Source organism: Eumetopias jubatus, unplaced genomic scaffold (assembly GCF_037043125.1).
Source record: "Eumetopias jubatus isolate StellerSeaLion01/CBP00866 unplaced genomic scaffold, mEumJub1_p1.0 scaffold_3, whole genome shotgun sequence".
In the NCBI taxonomy this organism is placed as follows: domain Eukaryota; kingdom Metazoa; phylum Chordata; class Mammalia; order Carnivora; family Otariidae; genus Eumetopias; species Eumetopias jubatus.
Genome location: NW_028274809.1, coordinates 22,761,820 through 22,784,862, shown reverse-complemented (window position 1 = coordinate 22,784,862; position 23,043 = coordinate 22,761,820). Strand labels below are relative to the sequence as shown.

The 23,043-nt window shown below is 36.9% G+C and overlaps 1 protein-coding gene across 1 annotated transcript in view; it reads right to left on the bottom strand.

The window, feature by feature from the left end:
* The window catches only part of ABCA12 (ATP binding cassette subfamily A member 12), a 215,468-nt gene that overhangs the window by 40,371 nt on the left and 152,054 nt on the right, over positions 1-23,043 (bottom strand). The window contains exons 25-35 of the mRNA XM_088021951.1: positions 22,811-22,930; positions 19,514-19,604; positions 17,213-17,392; positions 16,337-16,652; positions 13,248-13,362; positions 7,201-7,530; positions 5,837-5,906; positions 5,614-5,748; positions 4,082-4,237; positions 2,978-3,164; positions 664-882 (exon numbers count right to left, since the gene is read on the bottom strand). Coding sequence (XP_087878077.1) covers positions 664-882; positions 2,978-3,164; positions 4,082-4,237; positions 5,614-5,748; positions 5,837-5,906; positions 7,201-7,530; positions 13,248-13,362; positions 16,337-16,652; positions 17,213-17,392; positions 19,514-19,604; positions 22,811-22,930 — 1,919 coding nt within the window. The remainder of the gene's footprint in view (positions 1-663; positions 883-2,977; positions 3,165-4,081; positions 4,238-5,613; positions 5,749-5,836; positions 5,907-7,200; positions 7,531-13,247; positions 13,363-16,336; positions 16,653-17,212; positions 17,393-19,513; positions 19,605-22,810; positions 22,931-23,043) is intronic.

Genomic DNA, 23,043 nt, shown 5'->3' with positions numbered 1-23,043 from the left:
GTCATCCCCTCAGAGAAGGTGACATTTGATCAGAGACCAGGAAAGTGGAGGAGCGAGTCAAATGGCTGTTTGGGGAAGGCTGCTCTAAGTAGAGGAAACAGTAAGTGAGAAGCCCTGTGACCAGAACATAAGCCAGCCTGTGACTTGGCCAGTGTGCCCAGAGCACAGTGAATGCGGGGAGAGTGGAAGGAAATGACATCAGAAGTGAGATGGGGCAGGCATGTAGGGCCTCTTGGCCTTGACAAGGACATTACAGAGTTCCACACTGAGTGCGGTGGGAAGCCATAGAGGACTTTGAACCCTGGAGTTATATGGTCTTATCTGCCATTTAAAAAGGACACCCTGGCTGCTCTTTGAAGGATAAACTATATAAGGGAGAGGAGAAGCTGGGTGTCCAGTCAGGAGGCTTGGCCTGGTATAGTAGCTATTAGAAACAGAGGATTTAGGGCAATATGGTAGCCTGAGATGAAGAGAGTTATATAGTTTCAGTATAATAATTGGCTGGTGAAGATAATGACATAAAATGTATACAATACCAGAAAAGTAGAAAAACTAAAAACTAATTGTTTTGTGACCAAATGTTCGTACTGGTATTATTACCATAGCTTGACCTCTTTTTGAGAGGCGTTACCAATGCACATCCTGGTTGCTGCTATAACTGACCTTTTTACTTCCTCGTGCAGCTGTTTTTTAGTCCAGTGAGGAACTTTGATGGAGCCATATAAGAGCAGGTGTTCCTTGGTAGTGAGGTAACTAAACAAGACATCGTGCTGCATACAGACCCCCATGTTCTTCCGTACAGTGTGCAGGTCTGTTTTGAGATCTTTTCCATAAACAAAGATGGTACCTGCTGAGGCTCCAAATAGCCCAGTCAACATGGAGCTGAAAATGAAGAAATGATGAATTAGGTGTTAACCAAAATTTAAGCTAAATTTTAGGGCTAAATGTATCTCAGTCATTAGCCAACAATATTAACAGTGTATTTCCTCAGGCAAGATCAAGCTATAAAATAAAATAGTATTAAATGGGAACAAACATTAAATTACTTTTAAGCTTTTAATTATTTAGAGCGTTACATAAATGCTACCCAGTGACAATGATGGGGATGGGGCCGTGGTAGCAATGATGATCATGGTTGTACACTTTAATTGCAACTACACTCTCTCCTTGAGCAAACTCACATACTTCCCTGGTATCAGATGGTATCTCTAGGTCATGGAGTCTCAAATTTTTAACTCTAGCCGAGACCTCATCACTCAGTTCCAGGCTTGTGCTATACATCCAACAGATAGTGCCACTTCTCCATGAGATGTCTTACAGGATCCTCAAACTCAACATGTTTAAAACTTAATTCAGGATCTTTGCCCTCACACCGTGTCCCCACTGATGTTCCTCTTTCACCATATGATGAATCTATATACTGGTTGCACAAGCCTGGGATCCAGAAGTTGTGTTTGCATCCTCCTCCCATCTCTGTTTCCTACCTCCACCCATAGGTCCCGTTTTCCCAGCCACACCACAGCGCAAGCCACACCACCACTTGCTCCCGACCACCGTAGTCTCTTAACTCACCTTCCCATGTGAACATCGGTCACCTTCAGTCCCTTTCTCTACACTGTGATTATTCTCTATCTTATCAGATGATTGCTCATCATCTTTCAGATGGTTAGTAGACCAGGAAACTATTTAATATCCCTCTTCTCCAGTAAAATGTAAGCTCCACGAGTCTGGCAAAGGACATATTTTCTCACCACTCTCTCTCTTAGTACCTAACTAGTATCTTGTACCTTGTGCATAATAGACCTTAAATGACTATCGTGGATTAAATAGGGCATCGATATTATATGCCAATTCTTCCCATAAAAACACATTGAACTACAAACAATATACTTCATTCTTTATATTCAGAAGAATAAAATTGAGACTTTCTCAGCCAAAATTACATCCTCTTCAAAAGCCTTCTCCATCTCTTTTTTTCATTGGTCTTTTATTGTCTATTAGAAATCCTGTTTTTAAGCACTGTATGCTCACTAGAAAGCCAACTTTGAATTTAAACAGGCCATATAAATAAAAGCAACTGCACACATTCACTCATTTCATAACTGTCCTTTGTCTCCTCTTATTTACAAAAGAAAAATTATTTGAATATATTTTGGCAGTCACTGAGCTTACTTATGATGATACTAAATAGGATATCTAGCAACTGACACTTTCTCAAACAAGGGCCAGGGCAGCAACGGCATCTTAGCGCTGACTTCCAGCAAAGCCATGCGGAGCATTGGTGGTGAGTCACAAAAAAATTCAAAAGAATGTCACTTTAAAAACATTTGAATCTCTTCTCCTTTTGGACACAGGAAAATGCTAGTTAAATGAAGAGTGAGAAAGAACAGCCCATGTACCGCTCCTAGCCTTTTTGATCTATATCTGATGGCTGGTGATTCTTTTCTTTCTTCATGAATCAAGGCAAGGAGCAGCTGGGGCTGAGTGTGTTTATAGCAGAGTGTGTAAACTCAAAATTATACATGGGCCAGAATAGAAATGCAAATAAATGGAACAGACTGGGCATATGAGACAGTGCAGATTTGTGGGGAACAGGAATAAATCAGAAAGCAGATGTTCCCTTTAAGAGAACAGTCACCAGTAAGTCCCAACCAATTGTCCCTACCTAGGACTGTGGAACCAATGTTGTCCGAACTTCCTATTATCCAAGAAATGTCAAGAACATTTCTTTTTATTGGGACATTTCTCCATTCTAAAATACTGGCACTGAGTTAAACATTTTAAGACGTACTAGGTGGGTCTGATCTGGCCTTTGAGCTCCCAGGTTGGGACCTATGATTTAGACTACATTCTATAGTAAACAAATTGAGCTATCTTAATCCATCTGGGAGATGTAATTACATTATTCTTATGAAAGAGGTGAGGAAATATTAAGTAATATGCTTCCACGACAATAAGTGTTCAAAAAGTAACATACATTGTAGTAGTTTTCCCGGCTCCATTGGGCCCCAGCAATGAAGTAATGTGTCCTTCATAAAAGTTCAGATTGAGGTTATCAACAGCAGTTTTCGAGCCATAGATCTTTGTGACCCCATGCAGGGCAACCCCAACTGTGAGATCTTTAGGTTCAGGCTCAATGTTGGAGGGAAAAATGTACTCAGGACCTGGAGGGAAATCAAGAGAAGAGTTACAAGCTCACAAAGAAGGAAAATGCAGCTAGAGCTAGATTTTTGCTTAATTAAAAATTGAAGACTGTATAACAGTACAGCCCTCTAAGTAAAAATTCTGGAAACAAATGATCTATTATCTTTAGCCTCCTTCTCATCTGGTTAAAGAATGATTGAGGGTGAGGAACCACATTCTCTAAGGGTGATATTAGCCTTCTGTCAGAATAGGTAGTCCTAGAATACAGTATCATAATAATGAATTGCCCTTTATTCAGCAGATCTTGAATATTAAAAAGACAGTCTAAGTCTTGTTCCTCTGATCAGAAAAGATAATACCAACTTATGGAAAAAATGTCTACAAGGTGTGATTTTATAGTGACAAAGCCAGCTCAGTTCTGTGGTTTATAGATTCCAGTTCACTGATTACTATCTACATGTGCTTCAGGCATCACAAATAGACCATGGATATGGGTCATCCTTACTTGGTAAAGATGGCACTACTTACCCAATGTCAGTAAGTCATGAGCTTTCAACTGTTTGTGTCCAGTATTGGTGATGGGTTATGAAAAATTATCTGTACTTGTACCTTGGTTACTCTTTTTGACTAGTGACAGATGGCTGGAGTTAGGGATGTAGACTGTGGCCCAGGAACAAAATTTTTCTCTGTGTGTGTCTAACTGGACCACAAAGGGATCTACAATCTTGGCCTAATTAGCTCCATATGTTAACCAACTGAGCTAATGAGCCCAGAAAAAGCCACAATTTAATCTCCATAAGAGTCTAAACACATATGTGTAGACATATTCATCCATGACTAAAAGGATAATTTTGCCATTTAGAAAAACCTAATTAAAATCACTAGTCATGTAAATTTTACATCACTTCTGTCATAATAATGCTTGTTGTTGACCTACTTGTCTTACTAGCAGATGGGTTCGTGTTCTGCATCATGATATTAGTAAACATAAGGCCATTGCTTTTCTCATGTTTCACGTCTGTACATCCCAATCGCTCCTTCCAATAGGAAGGAAGGACTGGAAAATACCACGGAGCAGCCATACCATATGTACCTGTAATGAAAATGTATTAGGAAGAGTAAATTAGTTGACTGTTAACATGAAACATCAGAAACTAAACAACAGAACGTTATACATGGTTCAGAAAGTATTTTCATTTTTTTTGATCTATATCAAACTAAAGCGTAGTCTCAGTTTCCAAAGTAAAGCAAAAAAGATAAGCTCTCTTTTATTCTTTTTAAAAACAGCTTCATTAAGGTATAATTATACAGCATAAAATTTAGTCATCACAGTTAAGTGTAGGGGTAGATGGTTTTTAGTAAATATAAAGTTGTGCAACCATCACCACCATCCATGCATTAGAACCACCATCCATACATTATAGCTTCAAAAATTTTTCTCATGACCATTTACAGATAACCCCTGCTTCTACCCCAAGTTCTAGGCAATCACTGATTTGCTTTCTATCTTTACATATTTGTCTTTTATAGGAATTTTATATAAATGGAAGCATACTCTTTTATTCATTTAGAACATTAGGAAAATGTACAATTATCAATAAGGCTGAATGGAAAAGCTCCCAACCATGTTAAAAGTGATGGCTACTTGAGACCTAGGATGGGGGACCCAACTAGTGTTTTCCATTAGAATTTGGTAAATTCTCCTTAGAATTAAGAGATCTGGTTTTTGCTTTATCACATGTCAAAAGCCCATTTGAAAAGACTGGATTCCATGCTTCTTAATCCACTCCATCCTTTAAAGGAACATCAGATTATCAACAATAGGCAAACTATGGACAGGGCCTAATTGTCCATCGACCGATGAATGGATAAAGAAGATGTGGTACACATACACAATGGAATATTACTCAGCCATCATAAAGAATGAAGTCTTGCCATATGCAATGATGTGGATACAGCTAGAGTATATTATATTAAGTGAAATAAGTCAGAGAAAGACAAAGACCATATGATATCACTCATATGTGGAATTTAAGAAACAAAACAGATGAACATATGGGAAGGGGGTAAAAAAAAGGAGAGAGGGAAGCAAACCCAAAGAGACTCCTAACAGTAGAGAACAAACTGAGGGTTGATAGAGGGAGGTAGGTGGGGGATGTACTAGACGGGCAATGGGTATTAAGGAGGGCACTTGTTGGGATGAGCACTGGGTGTTGTATGTAAGTGATGAATCACTGAATTCTACTCCTGAAACCAATATTGCACTGTATGTTAACCCACTAAAATTTAAATAAAAATAATAAAATAAAATAAAGGAACATTAGAGAAAGAATTCACCAGTGCATTATCTCATCCTGGAAAATCATGGTTAGTTCTGGGATGGCAAACCAAATATTAGAAAATATATATTAGCTGATTTATAGTTATGAAAACTATAGAAAAATATATCTGTTGGAAGTATGTTCATACCTGGAAACACATTCCTGACATACCAAGCAATAAGGAAATAAATTAAAGAATCAGCTAGGATTAGACAGCACAGCCAGCCAAATGAGGTGGTGTCATCCTGAACTGGGGAACTGTACATATTTTCCCACTGAAGACCTAAAAAGTGAACACATATATTTATTCTTCTGTGAGACATACTGCAGTTGTGAATGCTACAATCCAGTTTTAAAGGAAGTGAGCCTACCAATGCCTTGCTCCTCATATCTTGCAATGTACTGACTTGCATAACTGAATGCTGTTGGGGACAGGAGACTCTGTGAAGAAAATAAACAGCAATGATAGTTCTTATAGATTTTGTACAAGAGGGATATAAACATACTTAAAACTTTGGACACTTAATATAGGTAAAATTGACACTAACTCCCTAAGCATATTTAAAAATACAGAGGTCCCTTAGCAAGCCCGCTACCACTCTGAAGGAAGAGAAGAGGGAATAGCAGAAAACAAATGCAGAAAAATTACAACTTGGAAGATAGTTGTCAAAAATCCAAAATATATATCTACACTTGGTAAATATTGCTTAGCAATTTATAAAATAGGAAATTACAGGGTAATGCAATGTTAAGACTAAAATCAAATAAATGATTAGGAGCCAGAGGATGTTTTTACTTCATAAATTGATTACAGGTAACAGAAGTACTACGAATGAAAATATACTAAAATACGAATTGATTGAATACTTATAATGCAACACATTAGAAATTTAATGTCCTTTTAACCCAAAGCAGTCAATGTTAAATGAAAGTTATTTAACACTGTTTCCATAAACACCAAAGTTTCAATATGACTCTCAGTGAGATTTATTTTTCTGCTTTCCAAATTTCAAAGTAAGTATTTTTAATGATTTCATTAAATTTCTTAAATTAATTCAATACTTTTGAATTAGAACAGGCAGAAAAGAACTCAAAATTGATTATATAGTCAGTGCATTTGTCTTTATGCCTGTAAGTAATATTGAATGTTATGAAAACGGTGAAAATTATTCATATAGGAGAATAACTCCAGTAATAAAGGTTTTAAGATATTTAAGGAATTGAACCAGAGAAGAAGTCAGGATTTTTGATGATCTTTAAAATGTAACACATTACATTTTAACTACTCTTTCTTCAGAAATTATTTCTTTTTTTAAAAAAATATTTTATTTATTTATTTGAGAGAGAGAATGAGATAGAGAGAGTACATGAGACGGGGGAGGGTCAGAGGGAGAAGCAGACTCCCCGCTGAGCGGGGAGCCCAATGCGGGACTCGATCCCGGGACTCCAGGATCATGACCTGAGCCTAAGGCAGTCGCTTAACCAACTGAGCCACCCAGGCACCCCAGAAATTATTTCTTAACAGAAGTGCTGTTAAGAAAAGTCTCTTTTTCATTGTCTTATGCTTGTACAGTATACAACAATGTAGAAAAACTATCATTAGGACAGTTAAGCTTATTTTGCAATCACAGAACTTTTCAATTAGATAAATGAACTTCCAGTTTAAGAGTCTAAAAACATAAGAAGAATCAATTCTTATCATACCCTGGCCATTCAGTTGTGACAGTTGACTCACCATGAATACTTTTATTACATAGCTCAACTCATCCTCAACTGTAATCAGAACGATAAATGGAAAAAAGGCAATGATGTATATGAGGCTTCCAATCAGGGCTGCGATGTTGGTGTTATTGAAGAAGACACTGATAAGATAACTCATGGCAATAACTGAGAAGCTGTAGTCCGAAAAATACAGGAACAAAATGAACCCATTTGTTTTAGGAAGAATATTGCCAAACTTGAGTATAATGATGAGGATGACAATGGTCACTAGTAAAAATCCAACGCTCTCTATAAGCCAGGCAAAAAAGTGGCTGCAGGAATTCACACCCATCATCTTCATGTACTGTGAAAAGGAAAAAGTGTTAGCCACTTTTTGAGCCAATATTCTCTCAAATAGCAATTATTTCTGCACCATGACAAAATGCCCACGAAACTCTTCATATATATGGAACTAGGCATCTTAATGATTTTCATAAGTCAAGGATTTGTCCATGCTTGCTATGTAAAATTAATATGACCATTTATATCGGCCCATTTTAAATTATATGCTTTCAGAGTACCCCAGTATAATGGATGATTTGGATGGTGAGGTTCTTTTTTTTTCCAATTTCATTTTATAACTGGTATCTAAGATGTATCCAGATTAAATTAGTTTAGAATAGATTATCAAAATTTATGGTGTCTCCTGCAGAATTTTACGACATGAATTTGACATTTGTACAGTCATGAATATTTCAAGCTCATAGAAAAACATGGTTTATTTCAAATTCAGTGTAGGGACTGAGATAATAAAGCTCCATTTTTTTTTTAAACGAAACATTAATGGACAACACAATCAGTACTCTTGTTCCTGAGAGAAAGAGCATAAACCTGACTCCTAAGAATTAAAACATGGAAACTTTGAAGGGAGACTTTCTGCCTTTTGGCCCAGTTTCCCCATCCTTAAGATCACTGGGAGTTTAGGGCAGGTTTGTCATCTTTGTTTTCCAAAAAGACATTCATGCACCCAAAATGAACTCATGTATCTGAGATCATCTATACCTCTCTCTCAATTTATATTTTTTAATAACTCAGTGATATCCCTAGAGACCAAGGCATTCCACCAAGGTAGACAAACAGACCAGCAGGATGTGTTTGACCATTAGCTCAAAGAGATTCTGAAAGATCTAAATTCCCCTGGATCTTAGCTGTCTTGAATTTGGTGACATGTTGCACTTCGGGGGAACCTGGATATCCTGGTTTCTAGTTTTAACAATACATGATTAATGCTAAGCTTAGGAATCTAACAGTCCATTTTAAAAAAAGAACAAAAGAAAAGCTCCACTAACAGCTTTATAATCCAGTATTTTGGGTAAATTCAAGGATTTTCAATGTCCTCCTTCTTTAAAACTAACTAGTCTAGAAAAAAACAAAACAAAACAAAAGGAATGTGCCGAATCTTTTGCTCTACACGTAAAATAGTGAATTTTACTTTCTGCCTTTGCAACTTATCACATTTTGATAACTCTGCTGCTCCTCTTGTTGCCATGGAAACAGCCACCTGACTGCCAACAGTCTAAGCTGTGGGCCTTAAGTTAATCACCACTGAGAAAAAGCCTGTGACTTTTCCTCTTAACTTTGACCTCTTGCTCACCTTCCTCCCTCCTTACTGCTTCTCTCCTCCCAGGCCTTCCGCCCTTTGCAGTATAGACTCAACTTATGTTTCCATAGGAATGGAAGTGGGGGTCAAAGTACAAAAAATCCAGCATGGAGCGAAGATGCACCATGGAAGGTTTCTTCCAGTTGCTGCGCATCTATCATTGAAAACAAAATTACATTTCGGTATGAGAAAATATCTCACAGGTCTTATTTTCGAAATTTTCTCTCTGCTCCCCAACCCATTTGAGAAAATTACCGTGTCATGTTTGATGACTGCACTTTAGAGACACTCGCCTATTCAAATATGACCACGATCACATTAGCTCTTTTTATTTGCCTTTCCTATTTGTGTTTTGAGATTTAACTGAGTTTATAATTAACTGGAGAGTTATGGGACCCCTATAACTACTCCAAAGCTGATATTCACCACCTAATTTCATGTGCCTTATATGAAAAATATCTTCTCTCCAATAGCAGTGTGTCAGTAGGAGACAATGTCAGTATATTTCACAAGGTGGATATAAAATATCTAGGACACTATCAAGGACATGGAATAAAGCTGACTTGGTGTGCACAAACATGTTTTCCTTCCCCCAAAATTGAGAGCTTCAAAACAATTTTAAATATATATATATAAAATATATATTATATATCTAGAAAATTCTCCATTCATAGCCTTATTAAAAGATAATCTGGCAAACTTGAAGACCAGACTAAAGGTGTTTATCACTGTAATTTTGAAATTTTCAAGACTCGAGATCAGATTCCTTTTTCCTGAGAGTTGGTAGAGTTGGAGAATGATCACTGCTTCTTACTGAAACGGACTGAGTTAGGTGCACCCAAAAGTGTTCACTATTTAACATTCTAGCATGAAACTTCAGTGTTAAACTTCAGGATTTTATGCCATGAGGAGAACAGCTGTTATTCATAAAGAGAAAGAGCAATGAGAGCATGTAAGTCATCCATAAATTATCCAGATTCACGGCCAACTTCATTATAATAAACAAGACCAAACTTGCTGATGGAAAATGGCCCATGGAGAAAGTCCGGCTGTGCTTTCCTGGATTTGTTAGATGCTCCTCAGAGTGACATATGTCAGGTGCCAGCTTTGCAATCAAAGAATCACCTGTCTCAAGCCTCCCAAATCTGCCTGAAGCAGTTCATCAATATCTGATAACCTGTTGCTCAAGGAAAACCCCTCTACACAGTGGTCAGAGTTTGCTCCAGTTTATGGCAGAAAATAATGAGAAGAGATTCTGTAAGATTTGGGATAAACGTATTGCCACATTCGAGAGAAGCTTATGCAGAGGGGTTGACAATGCTTTCAGGGAAAGAAATCACAAACATTCACATATGTCAAGCACTAATTTATAAGGAGTGATACCATTTTATACCTAAACTAAAAAAATTTTCTTAACACTAGATATTTATATTACTGCTTTTTAGTAAGATATAAAGGATGTTGTGATCACTACCTGAAATGTTCCAAATTCCCACGAGTATGATGGATAGTGTCTATCAAGGAGACATAAACATTGTCTAAAGTGAAGCACCAAAGGACTAAAATCCCTTACATAATTCTTGGTAACATCTCTCCAGACCACAGATATTTTAGATTATCTATGAACTGAGAAAGAACACCTCCAAATTGTGTCTCCAGCTGAATATAAGCATTAGAATCCCCATAAATGACTTATATTAGAAGCTAACTCATAAATCAAGAAAATAATGTCAAAAACTATTTTTCTGTGTGTTGTAAATCAATTTTTTGTATAGCTTTAATATTTTAATTGTTAAAAACAAGGAACACAGAACAAAACCCAACTGAAATCCATTTCAAAATTTTTTTTTAAACTACAGGCTTAATTTCATTGACAAACTTATTGGGCATTAATATTTGTGCTAATTCCTTTAACAAGTTAAAGGAATTCACTGGAGTCATACTATAACAAGGTCAAGGATTAATGGCTTCACTGAAATAGCAACTAACTTGGTTTTCTTGCCCAGATTTAAGAACAGTTACAGAAGGAAAAAGGTAATTTTTTAACCTTTTTTTATTTAATTGGAATGAGAAGGATGTAGGGAATTAAAAGCTTTAGAACTTAGTGAATATTAAGATGATGGTATTAAAAAGTGATTTTGAGTCTCTGGTAACCTAAGAGATTTTCCATCATTATCTTCAAGTCTTTAAGGGTCTATGCTACCAAAATAAGATTGTGAGAGGGAAAGCAGCTATGCTATGGAAAAGGATTGGTTGAAAGTCAAGACATTTGAGTTCCAGACCTAGATCTACCACTAACTAGCTCTGCAGTTTTCAGCAAGTCACCTCTCAGTGGGCTTAGCTTTTTCACTTCTAAAAAGGAGGAGGGAAGATGAGAACCATGGGCAGTACAGAAAGGCTGAGCAGGAGGCACTGAGAATATTCCACTTATTCCAGTCCCAGTTCCATCAATTCATCTCACAAATAGACTGACCTCCTTTGAACTTAGGATGCTGCTGATTTTAAAGACATGCTATTATTTGACATGGCAGCAAGAAAGAAAAACCACCACCAAATAAATGATGACACCTTATCAAATGCATCCCAATTTCAGAGGCTTTAAGAAGCAAGGAAAAAAATCTTGACCTTAGAACTGATAAAATATGGATGATTGAATGCCTTTCTTGTTGTGGCAATGAGAGAGCCATATTCTGGAAATGTATCGCTGAATTAAGCCTAGATGGTAAGACTTAGAAAGTTTAATGGATTGAGCCCAAGTGAACTGGAAGACTCAAAGCCCGATTGTCTCATTCCACGTTCAGTGATCTTGTACTATATGACTTTGACCCCCAAGATCAGGTAGTTAAATTTTGAAAGTAGATGCATGCAAAATGAAGACACAAAGCTACCAAACAGAAATTGGATCATCATTAAAAGTATGTCTTTCATGTCTTCAATTAAGAAAGAACTCTTCATTATGCTTTGATATTTTTGTGGCATCCATAGATGCACTCAAAGAGCATCATCTTCAAACACAAAATAATACAGTGTGTGTATAACATATACACAATATAATACTTATATTTACTGTGTGTTTCTACTACAAATTCTATTTTTAAGGTAGATATTTATTTTGAAGTGGAAAAGAACTCAATTTCTATCACAGTTTTCAACTTTAAAGTTTCCCTTTAATCTGTGAAGATTCACTTCTGAGTACCAGGAACCTGAAAGAGAAACATAAGGTAGGTGCTTGCAACCAAAATTCTGGTTTAGGGCATGGATTCAAGTTTCTAAATTGGAATTAAGAAAGCATTGCACAGAGTTCTGAATACAACAGAACTCAAACCAGTTGATGAGAGGTTTACCAAATTATAACTGAAATACAAAAATGCAGCTGTGAGAATCAACCAGAATTCAAATAGAAAAGGTAAGAAGTATAGGTTCAAACCCTAAGACACCCCTGGAAGCCTGATGCTGAGCTCACAGAAACATGAAACAGTAATTTGTACCTTGTGAGGAGAAAGAATCAATTGCCTGGAAGCACTGGCAAAGTCAGTCTGGAAAGCGCAAGTGGGCTAACAGGTTACTCTAACCTCATTATGTCAGGTTGTCAGCCAGGCCTTGCAATAATTATTGTGCCCCAGTTTTGAAGTGTTTCTGCTTTCTTTTTGCTCCATGAGTGAGTGTAAGAATGGACTCATTACAGGATGGGCAGATAACATAGTTCTTATTCCAATACAATGCCCAAATCACACAATGCTGTTTCATAAATTCTAAAAAGAAGTAAGATGTTTGGGATTTGGAGATAATGATGAGGAACGTGCTCCAGAAGAGATCATGCTTTATATCCCAGGTCCTGTCTTTCATCATTATATTATTCACCTAGTCAGGAGCATAACATAAAATTCTTAGTTGCTCTAAATCATGAGTCAGTGGAAGATAGGGAAGATAATTGAAGAAGACAAGGTATGCTGGAAGGAGACTTTGCTTCATGAGAGCTGAAACAAGCCATCTGTCTGTCTATAACTACGTCTGTGTCTATGTCCATATATCTGTATCTATTTCCATTCGGACTCATTTAGTTACCATGCCAACAGTCTTCCTGCCTTACTAGTTATTATTTAAACTTCCTGCATTAGATCCTAAGTCCTATAGGAACTTCTTGGACAAAATTACTGTTAGGATCATAAATTGTACTCAGATTTTATTCAGAATTATTTATATTCATTTTCTAGAGGCACTTATAAAATGAATTCTATGTAACTTTGTGAGAAAACAGAATATTGCCATATCAGCTGCCTTTATGATTCATAAAATATTTTTCTTTTTAAATTCACGAGGAATGGGTCAGCCTTTCTGAGTTTGTATAGGGCATGATGAAAATCATAGTAATTATTACGCAAATAGATCTTACTCATAATAAGAGGAGATTCTCGACATACCTCATGAAGCCGGAGATCTTTCTCATAAACAAGCTTCTTTACAAATGCAGCTATAAATACAACCCAGGCAACCATGAGCACAATTGGAAGAGAATAAGAGACACTGGTTAGGAAGCTGTAAAAAAACAAAAACATAAAAACAAAAATTCAGCGAACCAAATGGGTATCATCTATGCAGATCGTAATATATAAAAAGAACACATCCTCTCTTACAGTGAATTACATTCCTGTTTTGAAATTGAGCATAGTCATTAATATTGCTCCTTTATTTATGAAGTCTGAGGCTGACTTAACAGTACGCCCATGATTTTCTTGCTGTAACGTTGCAAAAGTGAAAAACAGCTCTGGATTGTTAGATAAAATTACCATATTGTTTAGAGCATGTTTGAGTATGTCCTGTCTAGGAAAATAATTATTACATAGATATAATTGCAAAGCTCAAAACCCTTCTGTCTAAACGAAATTCTTATCTAAAAGGCAGATATAAAATTAGATGATGACTGGTTTATCAGGCTAAAAGCTATATCTTCCCAAATTACTGTATTTATCTACTCTTTAGAAGCTCATAGTTATTATTAAACTAAATTTCCCGAAATGAAATAAAATAAAACTCAAAGCATTCAATTTAAAATGCAAACAAAGAACTTGGATTCCTCAAAATAATGTTCCAGGAGATGTTTCATACACAGTATAGCAATGTCTTTTCTGATAACGTGTTAAACTAGGCAGTCACTGGAAGGCTTCATCAGGCTCCAAATATATTTCCTGAGTGGTCTGCCTATGATACCAGAAAGTTCCAATGCAGTGTTTCTCAAAGTTAACCATGCATCACCTGAAGGGCTTACTAAAACACAGATTTCTGAGCCTCACCCATAAGCTTCTGATTTAATATATCTGGGGTGTGATAAAGAATTTGCATTTTAAACAATTTCCCAGGTGATGTCCATGTTGTTGGTCCAGGGATCACAGTTTGAGAATCATGGTTCTGGCACTAGCTACCTTTCTATGGGGTAAGGCAAATGAGTAGTTTTCAATGAGAGGAACTCTAAATTGACCTGTTTTCCATAGTAGGCTCCACTGACATTTTCACTTGGAGAACGATACCAAGGCCATTTCCTTTTTAATCTGTAAGGCTAAGGAATTACCTTGAAGTTCCTCATGAAAAATGCAAATATTAATGGAACATGACATCACCATCATTCATTATAACTTTAGCATCAGAAGTGTATCACCATCAAAGATATGAGGGTTATTTGGGCTTTTTTCTTGGATGAGGAAAGAGTGAGGGTTGGGGCCATATCCAATTTTTTTGATTCCTGGGAAACTATCTGGCATGGGGTAGGCACTTAAACAATATTTGTTGAATGAATTTTCTTTTGGTTCAGGTCCAGCCCTAATGGTGTTTCTGGCCCCAGAATTAGGCAACGGCCCTCATTAATTAATAACATATCCCCTGTAATGTTTCTTCCAAGCGATTGTGTATTTTAAGATTGGTTTGGTTTAGGTTTGGTTTAATATAAGGAGAAAATGCTGGTCTCCTAGTTGAAGGACCAGTAAGGTACTAGCTGTACAACTTTGGACACGTTACTTAACCCTTTTGGATTTCAGTTTTTTTCATCAGGAAAATATGGTTAATGATACCTGCTCCTGCTTACCTTACTGAGGTTGTTGGGTAAAACAAAGGAAACAATATATGTGGGAGCACTTTGTATGCAATAAAGAATTTATATGTATATGGAAGATACTATGATCATATTCTCCCATGAAGAAGGCGGAGTACAGTTTACTTTTCTTCTTAGAAAAGAAAATCCAGGTACCCACCATCCTAGGTACCAAAATTTACAAGGGGAAAAAGATGAGCAGGAAAACAGATGAGAATTTTCTTTTAATTGAACCCACAGGTCATTGCTATTCATGCAAGCCATTGCAGTTCACACACAGTTCAGGCTGCAAGGAACTGACTGGCCTCCACAACACACAGCTAACCTTGACAACCCGCGGATGGAATCCTCATCCGTCTCCCCGTATCGCTGCTGCACAGAGGGTTACATGACCTCATTTCATCTAGAGCTCTTGAAGCAGCCAAAGGAGACAGACGTATTGATAGAAAGAAAAATGAAAAAAAAAAAAAGTCCAGAACCATCTGAATTGTATATAAACTGCAGTAATTGGGCTGGATAACAAGTGCAATTTCTTTAAAGTAATATTCAGCCTCCAGCTTTTACGTAGGAGGATGAGCCTGACTGTGGTCAGAGTGGAGGAGCCAGTCACTGCTACTTCACTGGCAGATTTCTTGACCATTCAAATTCAGTTGTCTAAAACGCTGTCTTTGCATTTTTTGTCCATTTAGCAAACCATTTTATTTATTTTTGTTTATTTTTTAAAGATTTTATTTATTTGAGAGAGAGAGAGAGAAAGCAGGAGCAGGGGGAGAGGCTGAGGGAGAAGCAATTCTCCCTGCTGAGCAGCAAGCCCGAGGCGGGGCTCAATCCCAGGATCCTGAGATCATGACCTGAGATGAAGGCAGATGCTTAACCGACTGAACCACCCAGGCACCCCAGCAAACCATTTTAGATGAAGATTCCTAGCAAGAGGACTGGTAGTGCATAACATAGGTTTAGATAGCATAATATTTATCTTAGAGATCAATGATGTGTTTTATCAAAATTCTTCCTTAAGATTGGCCATGCACTTGTAGATTTTTAATAAAATTTGAGAGTCGGAAGAGATGTTAAGATTGTCTGGTTTGGAGAAAGGGAAGACCAGTAGAGAGTGGGTAGCATCCAAATCATGCAGCCCTGCACTCAGGTCTGAATTCTGCTGATTCAAGGGCCATAGTCCTTGGAAAGCTAAGGGTTATGATTAAGAAAACCTGAATCATTTGGTAAGGACTTGACCATCATTTTGGTAACAATCAGCAGCTGCAGTGGAGCTGTGCCCTGTGGTGTGGACCCTTTCCTGGAAACAAGCATTTGACAAAAATTTCACGAAAGAGATCTCTTTCACTTGATCCATGTGAATGAATATGCAGAAATGAGTTCTCAAAAAAGTGGCTGGCTATTAAAGGGGCTCTGGCCGCCCAGACTTACTTGTCTTTCATGTAGCAAGGATATGGAATTGCCTGGACCTGGACGGCTACTTCCTGGGAGTTTCTTCCAGTCTGCAATTCAATGATTGCTCTCTCAATACTATCCTGTAAGTAAACAAAAGCCCTGCCATAGATCTGGTTATGGGATGGAGAATTGTGTGGCCCCGGGGCCCAAATCTTGGTCCTTATGCTTCTTGTGGTCTGTGCAGTCTTGAGACTCATACGGATGGTATATTTTATGACAGGAGGAAGAGAGACATCTTCAGAGTCATAGCCTCTGTGCCGGCTTCTGTTAGAAGGAAGCTTAAAAATAACACCTAAAAATAAAATGGCAACAACAGCAGAAAGGTTATTTTATGGTTGACATTGTCCATTGTTTGGAGAGTATACTTAGGGGGCAGCCAAAGAGGCAATTGAGTTTGTAATGTGACCGTAAGTTCAGGCTCCTAATTTACAGAAAAGATGGCTAATTGGAAGTGACAACTTCAGAGATTCAAAGCAGGAGTTTGAGAATATAATTACAAACTAAGTGGCCAGATTAAATATATCATTCTAAGCCACTTACTAAAATTTAAAAAAAAACCACAATAAAATGAATAATCTTGACTGATTATGGACTCAACTTCACCCTGTAACTATGTAATCCATTTCAGTCTTCATTTTAACCATGCCAACAAAATCACACATTTGGAAATCTTGTCAGACAATATAGTGGGTTGACTACATGAAATGTTTTCGTTTCTAAGGACATCAGAGGGAACAGTGACCCTCCCCGCCTCCAGACTACTTTCCTGAGTTCTCAATGAAAGGGGTAAGGGAAGAATTTGGCCAATTTTAGTACAAAGAGAAACTCAAACTCTAGTAGAATAACACTTACTTCCAAAGAGTTCATTGCTTTTGTAAAGCCTTTTGGCCTCTCTCTCCATTTCATCTATGCTTTTTGCTGCCTGAATACGGTCATATAATACACAGGAGGAAATATTTACTGTCAGGGAAGATAGCGTGTTGAGATGATCAATGATATCAATGCTGTTTTCTAATTTCAGCCTTAGAATATCTAAAAAAGCAAAGCAAAACAGATAAAATATATATTATAATGTTGTTTCTAGTACTAATGAGACCAAATACTGACTTTTGGGTGAGTACTTACCATTATACTAGATTATGAGTAATAGGAAGTTGTAGAATTTACTCTAAAATATCTGGTAATAAAAATACCTAGTAACACCTGGGAAAATGTGTCCAGGTGTGCAAATATTCATTGAAGAAAACTTTGAGCTGGTACCAATAAAGGAGACCCAAGTTCAATGAGTGATACAAGCCAACTTAAAAGTATATTCTGCTACAATTTAGTTAACCAGTGACTAAAGGTGAATAATTTAAAAAAATACATCCACATATAGTCAGGAAGAAAACTAGAGATGGAAGTTTCCAATAAATGGACACACTTACTTTGTTCAGGGAATGTGAATGTAAGAATTTAAACAAAGGAAAATCTATGTAGAATGTATAGAACAAATAAACTATATCATTAAATAAGGTGCACTACAGAATAATTTCTTAGGAGACTGTGAGAATCTATGCCACAGAGTGGACAACTTTCTAAAACTGTTTGACTTAACACCTCATGTGAGTTATTTCTATTGATATCTGTACTAATCTAGACAAAATGACCAAGATTTTATTTCAGGTAATTACTCTGGAAGAAAGAGGATTTAATTGTTCTTCAATTTCATGATTCCTTATGAGGAAGTCAACTGAGACAAAGGGTAAATATGAGATTGCAAGTTAATAAATCACTTGGCCAATTAAATTTTCACTGACTCGATCATCATGAATACCAAGAATATTGTGAGTATCATAAAGCCCTCCTCACAAAACCCAAACATGACTCTTCCACAGTCCAATGTAACACTTAATTCCTCACAAAGGGCAACTTACTAAGTGCATTTCTCATTAGAATTTAAAGTGAAATGGTTTGTTTGATGGGGGAGGGGTAAAACTGTGGTTGAACAGCGGCCATTGGAAATCAACACACCACCAAGGATTCCTTAGATATGCTGGCCCAGAGGATCAAAGAAGAGCTATGAGGGTCAGGGCTCCCTCAGTTCAAACTATACAAACTCTTAGATACCAAGTTATACGTACAATTATAGGAACATCAAGTCTCACTGCTACATTCATTTGAGTCTAATTTTAAATTCTAGAACTCCCCTCCTATATTTAAAGTTAGGAAGATAAAACTCATATAAGAACTTTGTAATATATTTCTGATATTTTGATCAAATGGTTTCTTAACCAAATGATACTCATAGAGAATAAATCCACCAACATCTTTCTTTAATCAAATTCAGTCAACTATCATAAAGTGCACACAACTATATACAAGACAAATGTAAATATAATTCTTCCCTACCGGTTTACAACCTACGTCACTTATGTCCCAGTAGCACCAGGGAGGAGGAGGGGCACTTGCTCTACTGCAGCCAAATTCAGATGCTCTCAATCCCTTCCTCATCCCTGTGGTTGCATAGCAACGGTGAATCAGACACAGACTGAATTAGATGTCTTGCACTCCTTAGGTTGAAGGTGGGGATGTGGCAGAGGGAATGCCTAAGTTCAGATAGCTTCCTTTGATTCTCTTTGCCTGTTCCTTTTAAATGACCGTGAGAGGAGGATCCAACCTTGAATACTGATCTAAGTTGATTTTGAGTATCTTCATTGCTTTGTTTTGCTTTTGCTAACTCAATAACTTCTTCCAGGTATATTCTGGGTTAGTCAAAGTGATAACTGAGGCCCCCGGAGATAAAATGTTAAATATGGCCAGACATAAACCATTTCATCTTCCTTTGTCCTTAAGGACCTGCTTTTCTTCAAGTTATCAAAAAAAAAGTGTCCTCTTATTTCTAGCAACCTACCAATGATTGTAGGAAAAGCTGCATTTACATGAAGTATGTAATTGTGGAAACTAACTGCAGATACTGGGTATCCAAATAGCTGTTACTACTTATAATTATACAACTATCTGGGGAAAAGATGGATCGATATATCCAGGATTCTACTTAGAAAAACTAGCTAAAAATCAAATACAGAAGAAAACAAAAAGTTTTCAAATGCAACCATGCTTTTCCCATTTTTGACATGATTAGTGAACAAAAGTTTTGTGATCTGGACTTACCAAGTTCATCTATCTGTTTCAATAGTTCAACAGCATCGAGTCCCACAGAGAATTTCACAAAAACTTGCACAAAGGGGTTCCTTAGAGTATTCTAACAAATAATAATAGGGAATCAGTTTCAATACAAGAAGAAAACACGTCTAATCATTGTCTCTCTAATAATACCTGCAGTGAAATGAAGTAACCACCACTCTACATTATCAATGCATCACCTAGTAGCGCTCACATACAGATCCTTGAGAAAGAAAGAGGAGGTATATGGCTGCTAATCACTAGAAAGGCTGGGTTTTTCTTATCTATAGACACAAATTGGTAAGCATGCTAAAGTAACCAGATCTGACTCTAATTATCAACAGTAAGAAATTATATTCAACATAACAGTCCGTTTACCCATGGCTATCACATCATTTGTTTTTTGATATATGCTGTGCACAATTATAGTGGTTGAATTTCATAGTTGAATTTTGTTCAACTGAAACAAACTAAAACAACTTTTAAAAAATTGTGATGTCTAAGGGTGCCTGGGTGGCTCAGTCGTTAAGCGTCTGCCTTCGGCTCAGGTCATGATCCCAGGTTCCTGGGATTTGAGCCCCGCATCAGGCTCCCTGCTTGGGGGGAAGCCTGCTCTCCCTCTCCCACTCCCCCCCTGCTTGTATTCCCTCTGTCTCTGTCAAATGAAATAAAATCTTTAAAAAAAATTGTGATGTCTACATGGAATTTCATATCACAGTTGTTTGGTACCCTACTTCTACTACTTCCTAGCTAGCTATGGGCTCTCAGCAAGCCCTCGTTTTTTTCCAGCTTCATGTTACTTTTCTGTAAAGCAGGGATGAATGACTCATCTTATCTGAACAGTCAAATGTAAATTGCTGTAATATCATTTTATATTGTAAAAAGCACAATTATGTGAACATAGAAAAATGAACTGATGATAAAACTTTAAATTACTCTATATCCATGGAAAGACTGAAAAATTTTTAAAAAGCATAAATGCTTTGACATATAAAGACTGTTACAGCTATCTTCCAAATTGGAAGACATAGCTTCTACCACTGTAGAAGTACAACTAGGTAACACTGAGATGTTACTGTGTGCTGGGCACTAAGACACTTTACCTTAATTTTCTCACACAGTTTTCCATAACACCCTGAGGTCCCCTAAGGACACAAAATTAGTAAGGGCCAAGGAGAAAGTTGAAGGCAGAGAATTCAACTTGATTAAAAAAATGTTTATCTAATGTGTTAATTCATGGGCTAGTTTTTATGTGAGCCAGGCTTAAGTTGGTTTTCCCTTTAGAGGACAAGTCAGTACCTCTTATTATTCTGTCCTTCCTACCAAGATCTTCAGTTTTGTTATCATGGAGATACACGATTAAGAATAATATGTATTAACAGAGCAAATATACAGTAGAATTAATTCGCTAAGTCCATAGGTGCTGAGGGGTCTAAGAGTAGTTGGCAGCATGTAGACCAATGGCTATGACACAGCTCATACCACGCTACCCAAGTCCTTTAAAGTCTCACTATTTACCAGGAAGTAATTTGTGTGTCAGGGAAAAACTGAATCAGAGCATTAGTAATAAACAAAGCACTGTGTCAGGGGCAATTCAGAGATGATCCACCGAGCAGTATGGCCATTCTCCCACCACTACTTTTGCGATCAGTCCTAGGATACGTAATACTATTTTTACATGCTTCCACACATATGATCCTCACAAATCTGTGCAGTGGCTATCAAGATACTCATTTTAGAGATTCATAAACTGTAGATTGAGTGTCTTACACCTTTTCCTAGGGGTTCACTTTGGCAAAGCCAGGTGTGATGTTAAAAGCTTTAAATTTCAAATTCTGTGTACATTTGTTGAAATAAGTTTGTCCTCAATAACTGAGAATAAGGATTTATTTTGGTCTAGAACAGAATAAAGTTGGTTCCATTAGATGATGGCCCCTTTATGGACATGGTCCCAGAGTTTTTCCATAGCAAATTCCTGCACTTTGGAACTATTAGGCATAGGTCATGTCCTTTGTTCATTCATTGCTTTAGCCAACAAAACTTTCCTTAATGAAATCATATGTGTAGGTTTTTTTTTTTTTTCTGTTCCACAGAAAAAAAGTTTTAGGAAAAAAGAAGCAATCTTCCATTTAGGGAAATATATATGTCAACAAAGTAGTACTCAAATGGTCTTTGTTACATAAGATTCATCCAAAAAAAAAAAAAAAGAGGCCACTTAAAATGAACATACTTAAAATTAGAACCAAATTTAACAGTAAATTGTGGGGAAGATGTTTGATGAAAGTTTACTTTTTTATATTAATTAAATTATTAAATATCTGTTTCAGATATGTATTTTATTATTTATAATATTATAATATAAACTTTATAAATTATTTACAATAAAAGCCAGACTGTAATTGTAACTATGTGCTAATTGTTAGTCAAAACAAAGACTGAGCAAAGCATCTTTTGGGTGTAATTTTTCTGACAAAGTTGTGTGCTACAAATCCTTTATTCTATGTCCAGCTTCTTGAGCATGATTATAAGAAGGCCTTTTTGGGGAGGGGGGCAAATATATTTTAGCTCTCCATTAATCTTCCTTGGTCCTCTCTCAATACTTTGATATGCAAGCCATTCTCTCTTGAAGTTCCTGTGTCGCCTTCCTTCCTGCCAGTTTTCTCTTCTCTAGCTGGTAACTGGTCTGACTCTGCTGTTCCATCCTTACTCATCAACAGCTCTGTTTGTCACTGGACCATTTCCCCACATTATTTTCATCATCTTCAGAAAACCCCGCATCTTTTGCAAGAATTGCCAATTACACCTTTTAACCAGCGTGCACTGGATTTGAGTTGCATTGTCAACTAGAGTGTCATATGTTTCAACCAAAGAACTCCCCAGATTTAATGTTCTTTTCCAGAATTTTACTATTACAGGAACTCTGGTTCTGTTAAAATAGCAAAAAATAATTTAAAGTGAAGGAACAAACAAAATACGCATATTTTAAGTTATTTTTACCGCATTTTATTTTTGGAAAACAAGTTGCCGTCACTATTTATGCCTCAAGTTCAACCTGTAAGATAGCTTATCTCCGAATTACAGAGAGAGGATGCACCACGGGAGATGAGGATGATTCTGAATGTGAGTGACAGATCTGTTACCCTGTCTCAGACTTTCTCTGTGGAGGACAGGCAATTTAAAATGTTGAATATGGATTCTGAGTTACTATCTGCCCATTCCCACAGTGAAGTGATTAAAATCTCAAAGAATTATAGTGCCTGTGAAAGAGAAAGAGCCGTCTCCTACCTGGAGCATGGGAATCGTCTGGTTTAACAGGTGGAAAGAATTCATGAAAAGTGGCGAGTTATCCATCCACTCTTGAGATTTCTCCCTTAGTTCTGCCAGCTGCCTCAGAGTTACATTAGACTAAAAGACAAAGAAACAAAGATAGATCTGGGCCATTATTATTTTCCCTATATTTCAAAAAGGGGATCTTAAGGTTGTTTTGTTACATAGCTTTAAGAAACAGTTCTAAAAGT